The sequence below is a fragment of the Polyergus mexicanus genome, unplaced genomic scaffold (assembly GCF_030449975.1).
Source record: "Polyergus mexicanus isolate NDT 795.1 unplaced genomic scaffold, iyPolMexi1.0 SCAF_13, whole genome shotgun sequence".
Classification (NCBI taxonomy): domain Eukaryota; kingdom Metazoa; phylum Arthropoda; class Insecta; order Hymenoptera; family Formicidae; genus Polyergus; species Polyergus mexicanus.
The window spans coordinates 2,255,841-2,272,004 of record NW_027223333.1 but is presented as its reverse complement, the minus strand read 5'-3'; the positions used below and the strand labels follow the sequence as shown (position 1 = coordinate 2,272,004).

The window sequence follows — 16,164 nt, the reverse complement described above, 5'->3', positions numbered from 1 at the left end:
CGTTGGACAAAAGGAGGAAAGATTTCTTCGCCCTGATTGGTCAATAAATAATATTTATTGTCGAGTAGATATTTGAACGCACATTTGGCAGAAGCGGCAATATTGGTTTCTTCGCGAGGAACACGATACATTTGGCTTGGTTCTTGATCGTGTGATACGTCCGACATGAGTGACAACGTGGTAGCTGACGTACAAGATCTTACTTTGACGGAGGATAAGGCACGAATCCTTTAACTTTGCGTATAATATCGGTTATTCTCTAACGGTTCTTTGTTCTTCGATATTGTTAAAACTACTATGTTGACAAGCTTTCGCGTTCGTAGGACCGTTTACTGCGGTACTAAGTGGACACATGCTCGGGTTGGTTAAGATATATTTTTGTCTCTCTGGCTTTTCCTTATGGCAATTGTTACACGAATAAAGCTCACGTGCATTTCTCTCAGTCGCGCGTCTTTTGTTTATAACTGGCCGATAATTGATAATGACAGAATAATCGATATAATCTGACGTAATATACGACTATTATTTCTTGTAAAAAAATGCCTGAGAATGCCGATCCTAACTTAATCTAACATACGTTCACCTAATATATGTTAAGTGTCATAAAAACCGAAAAATAATTATTTAGTTGACACCGCGTTAAATACCCTTATATATATATATTATATATATAAAGTCCTAATATATGTGATTTCTTGCATAATTTAATACATAATGCATAAATTAAAAAGTACATGTAGCGATTTTCTATTTTAGATTCTTCTGTTTTTAGACAAAGACGATGAAGGCATACAAGAAGAAAAACGCTGTGATGGAGAAATCTATATCTGAGCTTAATCCTTGGCCCTCGTACATTCAGGTGAATGAAGATTATTATGAAAATAAATTTAACAGTTTCCTCTCTACGAATAGAATTTTTCCTGAGATTTTGGTTGCAAAATTTCATGATGAATATTAAGTGAATAGAGAGAGCAAACCAAAAAAAAATGTACAAGTAGAAACATACATTGACTCTTTTTCTGTAAGGTTTTATATCTTTTTATAGGATCGTATTACATTATGGGACAAGTTGAAAAAGGAGTACGAGGATAAATTAGCTACAAAAACTCCTGTCGATATAACTGTGACTCTTCCCGATGGCAAGAAGGTACCCGCTCAGTCCTGGCGTACAACTCCTTATGAAGTTGCAAGAAGTATTAGTCAAGGATTGGCGGACAATACTGTAATTGCAAAAGTTAATAATGAATTGTGGGATCTTGACAGACCTTTAGAATATGATTGCAACCTGCAATTATTGAAATTCGATGATCCGGAAGGTCGGCAAGTATTTTGGCATTCTAGTGCTCATATTCTCGGGGAAGCTATGGAAAGAGTATATGGTGGTTGCCTTTGTTACGGACCTCCTATCGAAAATGGCTTTTACTATGATATGTATCTAGGAGACAAAGGGATTTCTAATACAGACTTTCCGTATTTGGAAAATCTATACAAGAATATTGTTAAGGAGAAACAACCATTTGAACGACTAGTGATGACGAAGGAGGACCTTTTGGAGATGTTTAAGTACAATGAATTTAAAGTACGGATTATTAACGAAAAGATACATACATCCACTACTACGGCTTACAGATGTGGCCCGTTGATCGATTTGTGCAGGGGACCGCATGTCAGACACACGGGCAAGATTAAAGCTCTCAAGGTCACGAAAAATTCGTCCACGTACTGGGAGGGAAATGCTAACGCAGAGTCATTGCAGAGAATTTATGGAATAAGTTTTCCTGATGCTAAGCAATTGAAAGAATGGGAGAAGTTTCAAGAAGAGGCGGCCAAACGAGATCACAGAAAAATCGGGAAAGAACAGGAGCTATTCTTCTTCCACGAGCTGTCACCTGGTTCTTGTTTTTTCCAACCACGCGGCACATACATATACAATACGTTGGTCGAATTTATTCGTTCAGAGTACAGAAAGAGAGGATTCCAAGAAGTGATTAGTCCAAACGTTTATAATAGTAAATTGTGGCAGACTTCCGGACACTGGCAGCATTATGCCGAAAATATGTTCTGTTTTGATGTGGAAAAGGAAACCTTTGCGTTGAAACCCATGAATTGTCCAGGCCATTGCATGATATTCGACGTTCGATGCAGATCGTGGCGCGAGCTGCCGCTTAGAATGGCAGATTTTGGCGTGCTGCATCGTAATGAATTGTCGGGCGCGTTATCGGGTCTTACCAGAGTAAGACGGTTCCAACAGGACGATGCGCACATATTCTGCTCTATTGATCAAATTAAAGATGAAATGATAGGCGCTCTCGACTTTTTACGGCACGTTTATTCCATTTTTGGTTTTACATTTAATTTATGTTTGTCCACGCGACCTGAGAAGTATTTGGGCGATCTAGAAGTCTGGGACCGCGCCGAAAAAGCGTTAGAGGACAGCCTGAATGCATTTGGTCAACCATGGACCCTTAATCCTCAAGACGGTGCATTCTATGGACCTAAAATCGACATAACACTTATGGACGCACTTAAAAGGGCTCATCAGACTGCTACGATACAGTTGGATTTCCAGTTGCCAATTAGATTTAATCTCTCTTATGTTAAGTAAGTATATTTATATAAGAAGCTTTACACATAGTAAATATTTTAATCAAATATCTGAATATTGATTACTATATTTTCTTGTACAGTGAAGCTGGAGAAAAAACACGTCCAGTTATTATACACAGAGCTATTCTAGGCTCTGTAGAGCGTATGGTTGCTATTCTAACTGAATCATATGGAGGAAAGTGGCCGTACTGGCTTTCTCCTCGACAAGCAATGGTTGTACCGGTAGTGTCACAATTCGATGACTATGCTTATGAAGTGAAACAAAAGCTTTGGGACGCTGGCGTTATGGTAGAAGTCGACACTGATTCGAGCGATACTTTGAACAAAAAGATTCGCAATGCTCAGCTTGCACAATTCAATTTTATACTTGGTATGTATTAAATTTGTTCAATAAAATAATTTATATAAAATTATATTATTTGGTGAAATAAAAATAATATTCTGATCACTCTCATATAATTTGCTTTTGTACTAACATGTACATATTTTATTGCAGTTGTGGGAGAGAAGGAACGTAATGCTGGCACAGTGAACATAAGAACGAGAGACAATGTAGTGCACGGGGAAATGGCAGTAGAGGAATTGATTGCAAAATTGAAAATTATGAAGGAAATGAGAGATCTAAGTGGTGAATTAAAGTCTTAATCTAACATTATCTCGTATTAAAAAGGATTTATTTATTTCTAGATATTACATGATATATTGATAAGTCAATAGGTAACTTAATAATGATTAAACTCTCTTTATTGTAAATGATTTCTTTTTTTTTTTTTTGCACATTTCAAAACTATGCATTTTATTTTTTGTGATGTATTTTATAATATGAATCAAGTGTCACAAGAAGCGGAGATTAATATGATAATTAATACAATTTATAAAATGTCAAGTTTTGCATTTATTATATTTCTTGAATGGTGTGAAATCCCTTCTTTATAAATATACAAAAATAGATATAAGAGGATATAATTTATACATATTTTATCATAGTGTGCAGTATTTTTATTATTTATAAATATTTTATTATTTACTTATAAACAGTTTTTATATACATTGCATTTTGTTATAATGTACAGACAATTAATATGATCACATATAAGGAAATTTGACAGCTTTTATTGAGCATATTCTTTATCATTACACACATATACATGATTATGATTCAAAAGTATTTATCAAAACGGCTGTGCTTTTTGATTTTGATTAATGGTAATTTTTATTATTTTGATAATGTGCAAAATATTTATTATGCTGTATCTCTTTTTTTTTTTATTTCGGAAATAAATCTTTGATTTCCTTATATCCTGTACGTCGATTTCCTATATTCTATAATCCTTTAATTTAGATAGGTATTCCTGCTCTGATTTCCTCTCCTAAGATTGTTCTTTTTTCGAGTTTTACTTCTGCGCATGTGTCATCATGTATAAGAGAGAAAGAGAGAGAGGGATCCTGAAATAGAAAACAGAGGGGAAATCGACTGTACGATTAAATACATAAAAAGTGTTTTTTCTGTCCCACTCATCTTGTAGCAATAATTTTATGTATTGCCAATAATGTCTCTTTTATTAGTACTATTTGTATCGTTATTTGAGACTGTATATCTTTTAACTTTGTTGATATTAGAGCGCGATATTTGATTGTCGTAGTGTCATTTCCGGGAAGAAGAGGAACCGGTACAAAAGCAACGTAACGGAGCGTGACTCGTAACGTCTGATAAGATCGGGTCGAAGATGACAGCGGTGGCTATGCCCCCCGCAATGACCCACAATAATAATGGGATAATACAAGTGGTGAACGAAAGTAATTTAAGTAAGATAGAGAGGTACGTATTTCTCTGTGTGTTCTGTTTTATCGTAAAATTCGATCATCTCGCGCAGAGCAAATGCAAGTATTATTGATCTGCTTGCAGCTTCCTCAACGACACGGCTTACAGAGAAGCCATTGAAAACTCCTCGAATTATAATAGCCGATTATGCCGGGAACGACGTCTTCGCATGCCCTTCCTCGACTCGCAAACAGGTATGTCGGATTAAATATCATAGTAATTTTATCTTTACAATAATTGTAGAATTAATTAATATATGTGCGTTTTGACATTAATTAATTTAATTTATATTAATATTAATTGTTTTTATATTTTTATAAATAACTATATTATAATTGTGTTTAACACATCAATTACAATTAAAATTGCAATTATTTATTTAAGATTTTGTCTTCAAATGATAATATTTAGGCTTTTAAAATTACAGGTGTGGCACAGAATCATTCTGCGCTTTTTATGTCCTCGAGAGAAAGATTACCAGGTTTGTTACATGGTCAAATTTACACCTATCCAAGCAAAAGATGGCGAAAGAAACGACGGCAATATTTGATGCACTATTTGCATCCAAAACGAGGACCAAGAGGTGACACGGAGGATGGAATAGAAGGTGTCGAAGCTGTTACGCACATAAATGATGATAGCAAAGATTCAGTAGTGCTTAAAGGTAAACAAGAACAGATAAATATTTTATAGCATATATTATAATAGATAAAATTATATATTATACAAAAAAATATTTTTATCTTGTTATATAAATCATATAATTTAGATATTAGTATTACTAAACTGGATTGTAAATAAAAATTGAATGTTTCCAGATGAACATAGTAAAGACGCTTGGTATTATGACGAACAAGATATGTTAGACATGGATGCCTACGAAGAACCTGATCCTGAAAGCGATTATGATTATGAAGAGAGCTATAGTAGTAAAAGAAAACGCAGGAAAACTCGTGGAGGTGGCCACCATCCTGCTCGTAGTCATCCACCTTCGACAGACAGTCCAGGCGGTAAACGAACAAAGGTATATATATATATAGGGATATATACATTTATAGATAATAAGTATTTCTCGAATATAAAATATTAATATAATACGATAAATTAACACACACACACACACACACATTATATATATATATATATATATATCTTGAAGAGATAATACATTTATGCATTAATTTTATGTGTTCTTAAATTTACACGAATTTATGATCAATCTGCATAAATGTACAAATAATGTAATTTATATCTAATGCAGGGTGGGGGCCGCGGACGCAAAAAAGCCAACTACGACTCTGTTGACACTGATAAACCATTCGTTTGTGACCGTAAGTTTAATCATAGATACAACTACAAATGACTATTCTTCCTGTTATTAGTTTATTATAAATATTATTATTATTATTCTTAGTTCTCTGAAATTTATTTCAAATAAGTTATGAACTATTTTTTTGTTACAAAAATTTGTTAATTTTATCCCATGTTTATATGATGCCCCATATAATACACCACGACACAAAAGTTAGATTATGATATAAAATAAGATAGAAACTCGAAATAAATTGTTAAATATTATAGTTAAATAATCTTATATATGTCAGACAACACAGTAATTAATTATATAATACGAAAAGTTGCTTATTTTCTCATTTCTTACTTTTAATTCGATACAATTTATTCAGAGAGACTGATCAGAGTATATCATATTGACTGGTGTTTTTAGTTATATCTAAATTCAAGTAACACACGAAAATTTGAGTAGGCAGATCCAGAAACTTATATTTAGTTATTTTATTTTATTCTTCTTTATTCGAGTAGGAGCAATTAAAGTATGATTCTGAGTGCAAGGCAAAGACTAGTCATATTTTCTAAATATCCAAAACTTTGTGCATAAATAGTATATATGCTTTTTAAATTTATGCTTTCAAATGTTTTTCTACATTTATTAATCAAAATTAAAAATAATCAAAAGATGAATACAGATTTTCTGCAAATAATTTGAGTAATTATTCTATTACTGTACTGAAATCATACATCTGGTACATTGCAGTTTAATTTTCTTAACATTTGTCATTCTTAATAGTTATATTTTACCCTAATTAAAACAAAACGGGTAAATTACTAACAAACTATTATCATATCAATCAAATGCTTGAAATTTAATTAACAATTTACACTATCATTGCTTAACATTTAAATCCATCATTGAAATATAATCTGAAAAAGCAGCTGAGTTTTACATTTACAAGATATGAATAAGACATTGATTTACAAATGTGTTTTTGTTTCGGGAGAAACAGCTCATTTATATGCTTATTATGCGCAAATTTATGGAATCCAATTATATTTATAGCATTAGCAAACAAGAGAACGAAAAGATAAAAAAAAGAAATTGAGATTACATTTTGAACAAATCCGATATTCTCTTCTTGAAGGAGTATAAAATAGTCATTACTAATTTGGTCAAACATTTCCAGACACAAAGTCTATAAATTAACTCGAATGTGCCTGCAATCTGTTTACTTCTTGAAACCACTCCTGTTAGACTAGCAGATGATCTAAAGACATTTGGTCTGGTCGTATCAAGAGCTCGTGTTAAAGAGACAATTTTAACAGAACATTGAACTCCGTTCATTGACGATCGAGCTAATGTCACCGGCCCAAATATCTTCGGACTAGTTCTACCTGCAATAATAACAGAGCAAGAATGTACTGGCTCAACACTGTAGCGAGCTCATTCTGTAGGAGTACAAGCATCAAGCCTTGCATCGTATTAGTTTTGCTTCTTGGGCTGGAACTCCTTCACTGCTTGTCCACATATAGACTCGTAGGTGGATAGGGATGTGTACTGGTGCGGAAGGTGTGCAAATGCTATCCCTGACCACCACCCCGCGTCCGCCCACCCTTACCCCTATCAGCTTTTCTGATGTCCCATATGATATTACCTCCCTTGATCGTCCGTTAAACAAAAAGGTCTGTCTTATCATTGGACGTTGCATTGGATGGATTGCGGGAAAACAGTATTTGCACTTTTGCAGTATGCAGCGCACGGTATAAGACCAGACCTGGTCTGGTCTACCATTACGGTCATTCCCACTCTACTTCCTCCGGTGATCCTGCTAAGGAACTAAGTCCCAGTCCTGCCGAAGTTGAACCTAGGAGTGTTGCAGACACCGCTGCTTCGAACCAGCCAGGTTGGAGCCAAAATCAGCTCAGTTTTCTCACTTTCCTTTAAGCCCCGCGTTTCTCAAACCTCTGATCCAATTTCCTCCTCCATCTACCATTATTTTCAATCTTATCCCATTCATGCAACTACTCATCCAAGAACTTATATCCTAATATAACAACCTAATATATATTTATAAATTTTTTACATGTACTGCAAATGCATGCATTGCAAATAAGATATCGTTATATCTTTTTCTTTCTAATCTTAAATTTATATTTCTCAAAATATGTATGTATGGAATTTATGCCTTTCTAATATTTAATTATATATTATATGTCTAATTATATATTTTATTATATACAATATATATATATATATATATATATATATATATATATATATATATATATATATTACGATAATCAATTTATATACATATATCATACAGATAAAATGATATTCAAGCCAGTATGATAAAAGTGATTTGATTTTGCATTTTATTATGAAAAAGATATATTTGTGTATTTCATTCTTTTTTTCGTATTTTACCTGTTGTGTGAGAACAAATGGGAATGCTTTATATCTTAATGTATGAGAAAGCGATAATTATTTGTGTTGCATCTGTTGCAATAGCATGCTTCTGCAATATATAATAGAATATATTTAATTTCTTTCTCTTCTATATACTTTAAGAGAACGAGAGGGATGAGATCTTATCGAATTATCTAAGTTAGTGTATTTTTTTTTTCTTTAACGTTAATGTGTTTACAGCGTTTTTATTCTTGAGCGTCTTGTATGTGTGTGCGTGTTCCTTTTTTTTTTTGGTAATTTGTAGCTCCTTTTATTAGTATCTCCCTGTTCAGCATGATTATAGTTTTTACGAATGAGTCTAACAAACAAAGATTTTTCTTTTTTTCGCTGTTTTGACGCTTGTGTATTTCTCCTAGAGCGATTTTGGCTTCGAGTCTCCTATTAATGAATGTTAAGGCTTCGTTGATTCAAATAGGTATAAGCAGTGGTATCAACGCAGAGTACTTGTTTGAAAAATCGTTTGTTTGTATCTGTCTCTATATTTAGAATCGATATATCTCGTCGTTATATCTTTGGATTTTGCTGCTGGTGATGGAATGATTGACATGTGCATTTTGTTATACTTACATATAATCAGATTTGTTTTTTCCTTGTTGTAACAATTTGTTAGATATTTATGAACGTTTAGAATAATTGATTCTGTTATCTGAAGAAAATGCGATAATTTAAGCAATGGGCTTTATAATCTATATAAAATTATACATAAATATGACATTGTACAGAGTTTTTCAATTATAATTGCCATTCTTGTTTTTACAATCAATTTCTTTCGACGTAAAATTTTATAACAATTAGAATTAAAATTAAAACAGACAAAAAATGCAAATTATAGTAAATTTGTTCTAAACTCTAATGTTTTCCAAATTTTTCAATTTTTATCTTTGCCTCTTTTAATTTTGAATTTAATTTTCATAGTTTTAGAGAATTTTCTGGATATTCGAATCGTATCGAATTCTATTTTAGCCCAGAACTTTGACATAACCGAATCGATTACGGATGTTCACAAAAAGAAAAAAGAGAGAGAGAGAGAGAGAGAAAAAGAGTAAAAAAAATACGACTTGATTGTATCTATCATATAAAACCAGTGTGCATGGTCCATCAGCTTATGACGGCAAAGCGCAACTGTGGGTATGTTGATCGGTTTGTGATCAGGTGGTACGCGTCGGGGTCGTCAGAACACTACTTCCTCGAGTACCTCGAGTCCCTCCCCGGCGGCTCCAACCGCCGCATCCGCTACGGGAGCGACGTCGCAACCATCTCAACAGTCTCAACAGCAGCTGCAGCCGGCATCCGCGCAGACGCCCGTCGCTCCAGCGTCGCCGACCATCTCGGCGACCAAGGAAGATCATCCGCCTGCCGCATCCTCGCCCGGCGGCACCGCCGTCCCGTCGCTCTCCTCAACGGAGACTGTGACGGGAGGGTCACCCACCCCCGGAGGAGGAGGAGGAGGAGGTGGAGGAGGTCCGACCATGGAGAAGAAGGCCGGCGGCAAGTCATCCGCGGCGCAACCGTCCCCGTATTGCGACTTCTGCCTGGGTGACGCTCGCGAGAACAAGAAGACGGGCGGATCCGAGGAGTTGGTGTCGTGCAGCGACTGTGGCCGCTCAGGTAAGCCAGAGGAAAAGATCAAGCGCAAGTATACCAGGAGAGCGAATCACAATTAAACTCGATCGGGCACGACGACGACGACGACGACGACTACGGTGACGAGAGACGACGACGACGACGACGACGACGACGATGACGATGATGAGGATAAATGATGGTGATGATGATAATATACATATATATTCTGAATCGAGAGACGGTAAGAGTCGTTCCGTGTCTATACGGACGGTACTATTTTCTACATCTCTTTGCGAGCCTATCGCGCACTGCGTCCTGTGAATATATAGCCAGATACAACTCAAAAACAAAATCAGAAGATCGGTATATACGTTGCAATATCTCGAGTATGCTTCCGCGCGACTGAGATGTGAATAGCAGCTTATTTATGAAACGCGGGATATGATATGTGACTTAGTTAGTGATGATTTAGCGATACGAGATGGTTCAATGTCGGCAATATCTGATACGCCGATATCGGCATATAGCGTTATTGGGTATATATATATATATACATATATATACACGTGTTCACGCTATAATTGTTTATACTTCCATGTTTCAGCTGTTAACATCATGAAAGATATTGAGTAACTTGTTAATTTTACGACACAAGCAAGCGTACGTGCTCTTCCTTACGCAAAGAGAGGATCGCTGTTTCCTCTCCCTCCCTATTCATATATTCCAAACGTATCTATAATTGTTAAACGCGCAATATTATCGAGATGTTTAGAATTATCTGTTACATTTGTAATAATTTGAGGATTTTACCTTTCTTTTCGTTGATGCGTATCACGTGTACGCGTGTAGCCGTTAAAAGAAATATCGTAGAAATGAAATCTGTTATCAGTTTTGTGCAGACCACGTTTTCTATAAATCTTCGCTTTAAGTTGTTAAGATAAACGGATAAAAAGAGAGAGAGAGAGAGAGGAGGTAACTTTTTGAGTTGTATAGGGTTACAATTGTCGCGCGTGACGCACTTTTTTCGTCACTGCCGTCAAGGGTAATAGAAACGTGCTGTTGTGCAACTCCCCGGGTGCAATAATTAAGGAGAGAGAGAGAGAGAGAGAGAACCATTTAATTATCTGTACGATGTTTAGAGATCAAACGGTTACGAGCTTTACATACACTAGTCAAGGCGAGGAACACAAAACATCGTTTTGTCAATGGTGCAACTTGTCGCGTCTGAGTAATAGGAATTTTCCAGAATTCCTTTACTACGCGCGAATTTGCTGTGATTTATAGTATCTTCAATGATTAGTTCTAAGGGAGATAAAAAGAAAAATCGGAGATTTAAACGCGTTTAATATTAAAGGAAAAAGAGCACGGGGAGAAGTCTTAAAAAAATCTTCATCACAGTGAGAGAAGTCAAATCTCATCGTGTGTACGTGTGTGTGTGTGTGTTTGGGATCGGATAGATGAAATAGAGAAATCAATCGACGGAATTGACCTTTTGCATTTGCACGAAATTTACGCAGATTTATTAAAATTCCTGTTGCACAGTACCACTAGAGCACGTATTGAGGAAGAGGTGTTTGTCTTCTGTTTGACAGTGTATCCTGATATTTACGTTATTGCGTGTTGGAAATCAAAAAAAAGTAAAAAGAAAAAAGAAAAAGAAAGAAAAGAAGTATACAAATTTAAGAAGATTTTTGGAGATACACGCGAGATGCGATATATAAATATATATATATCCAGCACAATCATAAAAATCGTTTTAACGAAGGTAACACACAATATTTATTGTAAGATAATAACATGTTGATCGCGTCATATTTCGATATCTCTCTCTACATGTTTTTCGATTCCGATGTAAATACTTTTGTATCTTTGCGTTTGTTGAGTATATCATACGAGATTTTTAGAGAGATGAGATGTGAGCTAGAAGCGCAGCACAGAAAAAAAAAGTATGATAATGAAATAGAAGGGTGCAATCCTAAGAATCTCCCGGTATATCTCTTTCGCGAATTTTGAGAGAATTTCAATAAGAAAGATTGACTGGATGAGATCGATACAAACATCGATAATAATGTTTTATCTATTATGATATATATATATTCGTTTGATTTTATCGTGTTCGATACATTTATTTTTATAATCGCGTCAAGGGTAATTCGCATTCATAAAATGGGAGAGACGTTCATTATATACGCGTTTCATGCAGCATGCGTCGAAAAATATTTCGTTGAACAGTAAAGGCTCTGTATTTTGAGTAACAGCTTGTTCTCCCTTAGACAATTTCCACAACTTTCTATCCTAAGAGATCTTGGTTTCATGTCTTCGCATTATTAAGTTACGATTCGCGTGTGACGTACGCGAGATGGCACTTCAAGGCAAAGAGCTCTAAACTTCTTTTTTTTTTTTCCGAGAGTTTTAATTTTACATGTGAAATAAAATGCTCGATGTATCGAATTTCGTCGTAAAGATAAAAAAAAAAGGACACGATCGCGCGCGTTTCCGGCTCGTTGATTTCCTCTTCTAATACGTCTCTCACATTCCATTGTATATCTGCCGTTTTTAATTACCTTTAGTTGTGTGGGCATTAGCTTTTCCGACCTAATATAGTATAATCGTTTCCCCTATTTCCGCCCCCCCCCCCCCCTTCTTCCTATTATTGTCATTTATAATAACGTAATATATTTATTACACGCGTATTTAACAAGCAAGGAGAAAAGAATATGAGATAAAAGTATAGTTACGGAGTATAATTTTTTTTTTTTTTTTTTAACTACTGGATGTAGTTTAATTAGGTATCTATCTGTTTAAAACGCGATGCGTGTCGCACGTGAACGCGCCCTTGACTTTATATCTTTTTTATAGAAATTTGACATATAGCCTTAGTTTTGTACAAGAGCTTCGGATACTCGTACAGATATCGTTTGATTAGGATAATATCCCGTATATGAAATTAATGTAATACCTTATGAGTTTTTCAGGCACATGGAGAAGCGCGGCGTTAAATCTGCTTTCGATCAAACTCGAATTACTTTATATACTCTGCTGTACTCTGATTATAGATATATTATATATATTTCGCAATTTTATACACACACTTGCATATATATATATATATATATATATATATATATATATATATATATATATATATATGCAAGTTTATTCTACATTTATATACGCTATATATTAGTTATATCCTTTACCTCTCATACACGATATATACATCTGTGTATATATGCTGTTTTTTTTATATTTTAAATTCCTTAAAATAATCTATACAATTGGCGAGCAAACGTCTTCTTTAATCATAGAGCTTCATTTTTTTTTTTTTTTTTTTTTTTTTTTTCCCCACGAAATACTTTCTAATATACATATGTTATGTAACTCGAGTATATAGAAGGCTATATTGACAAAGGTACGTTACAGCTTCTTTACGCATATAACATGAGATACAACGTAGAATATTCTATCATTTAATATGATATGGCTAAATACAGCAGAGAGAATAGAGAGGGTACTATATATACATATTTACGTTTTAGCTTCTTGTATATAAATTGATATTACATTGTCCTTAGATTGTCGTAAGAAAAACTCACATGGTATAAAAACAATGGAAGCATGCAGATATATAGTTCCTCCTTGTTATATATAAAATTGAAGACTTGTTATTAGGCAGTTTTAATTAAGCAATATCCTTAATGAGGCTTATAAATATAGTATTTAAGTCACACTAGTTATATATAAATATATATATGGCTCCGTATATATATGATATATATAAAGAGGATGTGATATACGTTATATGAGTTGCGTGTATGTATGTGTGATAAAGAGAGAGAGAGAAAGAAAGAATGCAAGAGTGAGAGAGAAAAGGAGCGAGGGAGAGTGTGCATCTGCGACGTTTATATTGTGCTGCGCAAGAAAGAACGTGAACTATTCCAAGGTACGCCCTGCTATTACTTACCACCTATTATTCCAAATAATAACAATATGTTCAAAATGCAACATCAAAAAAAAAAAAAAAAAAATTACAGATATCATGAAATAAAATATTCTGTGCGGAAACACGAGGACGTATCATTATTCCGGACGTTTTTAGTGCTGAGGAAAGGTGAAAGACATCTTGTAGAGTCGTACTTGTGTGTGGATTAGATTTCAGTCAAACAGCATTATGTTCCTTCTCTTGTGTAAAGATTCGATTGTAAATGTGATCGCAAAAAAAAAAAAAAAAAAGCATCAAAAAAGTTTAAATAATTTATGGAAAAAAAAACAATAGCTTGGAGTTCACTGTTCTTCGGCACAAGATAACTGTCCTGGCACCTTTCTACTCGTATCCCACAACAGATCTCCTCGTTCCATCCCAATATGCGTGTTCCATGACGTGCGTACGTTCTTGTTGTAGGGCATCCAACTTGTTTGCAATTCACTGCAAACATGATCGTTTCTGTTCGCAAGTACAGGTGGCAATGTATCGAATGCAAATGCTGCTCCATTTGCGGCACTTCTGACAACGATGTAAGTATTTATTTCCGCAATCTTTTGCAGGATTCGTAAATATATATATATATATTTTTTTTTTCTTCTCCTTTACATCCGTAAGCGTGTGAGTAAAGGGCGCGCGAATAAAAATCGATATCAATTTCCAATTTACAATGTACTTTCATCGATTAAAAGGGATTACAAAGAGTCGTAATTTATATCACGATATCAGAATTCTCGCAATTGCGTAATCCTCTCGCGTATTAATGCAAATATGATTCGTACAATTTAGTCGTTAAAAAAAAAAAAAAAAAAAAATTTGAATTCAATTATCTCGAGAAAGTTTATTGTGTGCGTTTTACGCGAGCTCTACTTGGATTATTTGTTATATTAACGGTTTGGCGAACTGAAATAGGATCAGTTGCTGTTCTGTGACGACTGTGATCGGGGATACCACATGTATTGTCTGTCTCCACCTCTTGCGTCACCTCCCGAGGGCTCCTGGTCGTGCCGCTTATGCATAGCTGAATTTCATCGCCGTGATTAAGTTCACTCTCAGATAGATATAAGTCACGGAGCTATCCTTGCTATTGCTGCGGCATACAACGTCTTGGTCGTCTTATTAGGAGAATTAGGAGAGTATTCGCGACAGCTCACTCGTACAATATTATACGGCTTACACCGGAAAACTTTTTGAGAGAAAAAAAAAAGAAAGAAAGAAAGACTTAATTGATTACTATTTATTACAAAATTTATATTGATTTATCAGCTTCCTGTAAAATTATGTTAATAATAATGATGATAATAATAATAAATAAAATGAAGGATACATTTAGCGTAACTATATTAGATATCTCAGGCACTTGGTGATCTCGACGAGATAAAGATGTAAGGAAACATGTATTTATATAATTTAACTGAGATAGCTTTTAGAGTATAAGTGTATAAAGATACAACTCATGACCGACTGTCAGAACGGAGTTCTGTAAAGGGAACGAACAGAGAGATTATTAATTTTAAAGACAAGGACGGAGTACGATTTACCGATGATCTTAGATTTTACATTCGTACCGAATAAAGTGTATTTTTTGCTCATTTTATGAACTGACACGTATATACATATATATACATACATACATACATACATACATACATATACATGTATATATATACACGCGTTTACAGCGATATTACTAACAAACGAAATATAAAAGAGATTTAGTCGAAGATCGTTAAATAGGACAATACTCTCCTAGTTCTGTATAGACTATTCTACTCTTAGTCAATGATATATTTAAAATATTTGATTTGCATTCAGAACTTTTACAATTGCTTAAATTTAACGATAAATCTGGCGATCTCGAGTTTTCACATTAACTCTTATAGCTTCTTGCGCTACAGATTTGGTAGAAACCAAGTTTCACAGAAAAGAAAGAAAAGAAAAAAATACACATGGAAAGGAAAAAAACTTATTCTAGAAAAATCATGATATTGATATAGTATTTGTTCCATGAATAGTGATAAAAAATAAAATATTGTCTCTGTTTCTCTGTATGTATCATGATACTCTAAAGCTTTTACACTTAATGAGATAGCTGTTAGTAGTGACATAGCTATCATACGCAGGCGTGCAGCACACTCGCAGAAAGATTATATGTTCTTCGTCACACATTTAGCCCAATATTTTTATATTTTATATATTAAATGTACTTAATTTTAAGCGACCGTGGTGATATTTGGTATATTTAATGTCAAACTTTGTTTCGTAATTTGACAATTTTTACCGACCGCCTAATTGTATAAATAGTGTTATATATCATTCAAATTTTTTGCCGACTCATCCTTAAGTTTTTCTCTCCTCGATTAAACCTGATCAAACTTATATAGCACTTATTTTTAACATTATGTATACAAATTGGAATAAACG

General features: G+C 34.3%; 2 protein-coding genes across 6 annotated transcripts; both read left to right on the top strand.

The window, feature by feature from the left end:
- The first annotated feature begins 1 nt into the window (after nt 1).
- Thrrs (threonine--tRNA ligase) lies at nt 2-3,586 on the top strand. 4 transcript variants are annotated; one of them, XM_070306085.1, is made up of 5 exons: nt 2-219; nt 757-859; nt 1,046-2,601; nt 2,688-2,977; nt 3,104-3,585. In XM_070306085.1, exons 2-5 carry the CDS (start codon nt 782-784, stop codon nt 3,250-3,252), a joined length of 2,073 nt encoding a protein of 690 aa, XP_070162186.1. In that variant the 5' UTR covers nt 2-219; nt 757-781; the 3' UTR covers nt 3,253-3,585. The 4 variants fall into 4 exon arrangements, with proteins under 4 accessions (XP_070162186.1, XP_070162185.1, XP_070162184.1 ...); XM_070306084.1 differs by having other exon boundaries at nt 773-859; nt 3,104-3,584; XM_070306083.1 differs by lacking the exon at nt 2-219 and adding an exon at nt 227-360 and having other exon boundaries at nt 773-859; nt 3,104-3,586.
- Nucleotides 3,587-4,248: 662 nt separating this feature from the next.
- Nucleotides 4,249-16,163, top strand: D4 (double PHD fingers d4). Of its 2 annotated transcripts, XM_070306090.1 has the most exons (9): nt 4,249-4,426; nt 4,514-4,623; nt 4,857-5,093; nt 5,248-5,453; nt 5,691-5,760; nt 7,471-7,626; nt 9,345-9,800; nt 14,161-14,273; nt 14,653-16,163. In XM_070306090.1, the coding sequence occupies exons 1-9, from the start codon at nt 4,335-4,337 to the stop codon at nt 14,782-14,784; spliced, it is 1,572 nt and encodes a 523-aa protein (XP_070162191.1). In that variant the 5' UTR covers nt 4,249-4,334; the 3' UTR covers nt 14,785-16,163. The 2 variants fall into 2 exon arrangements, with proteins under 2 accessions (XP_070162191.1, XP_070162192.1); XM_070306091.1 differs by lacking the exon at nt 7,471-7,626 and having other exon boundaries at nt 4,250-4,426.
- Nucleotide 16,164: the final 1 nt, after the last annotated feature.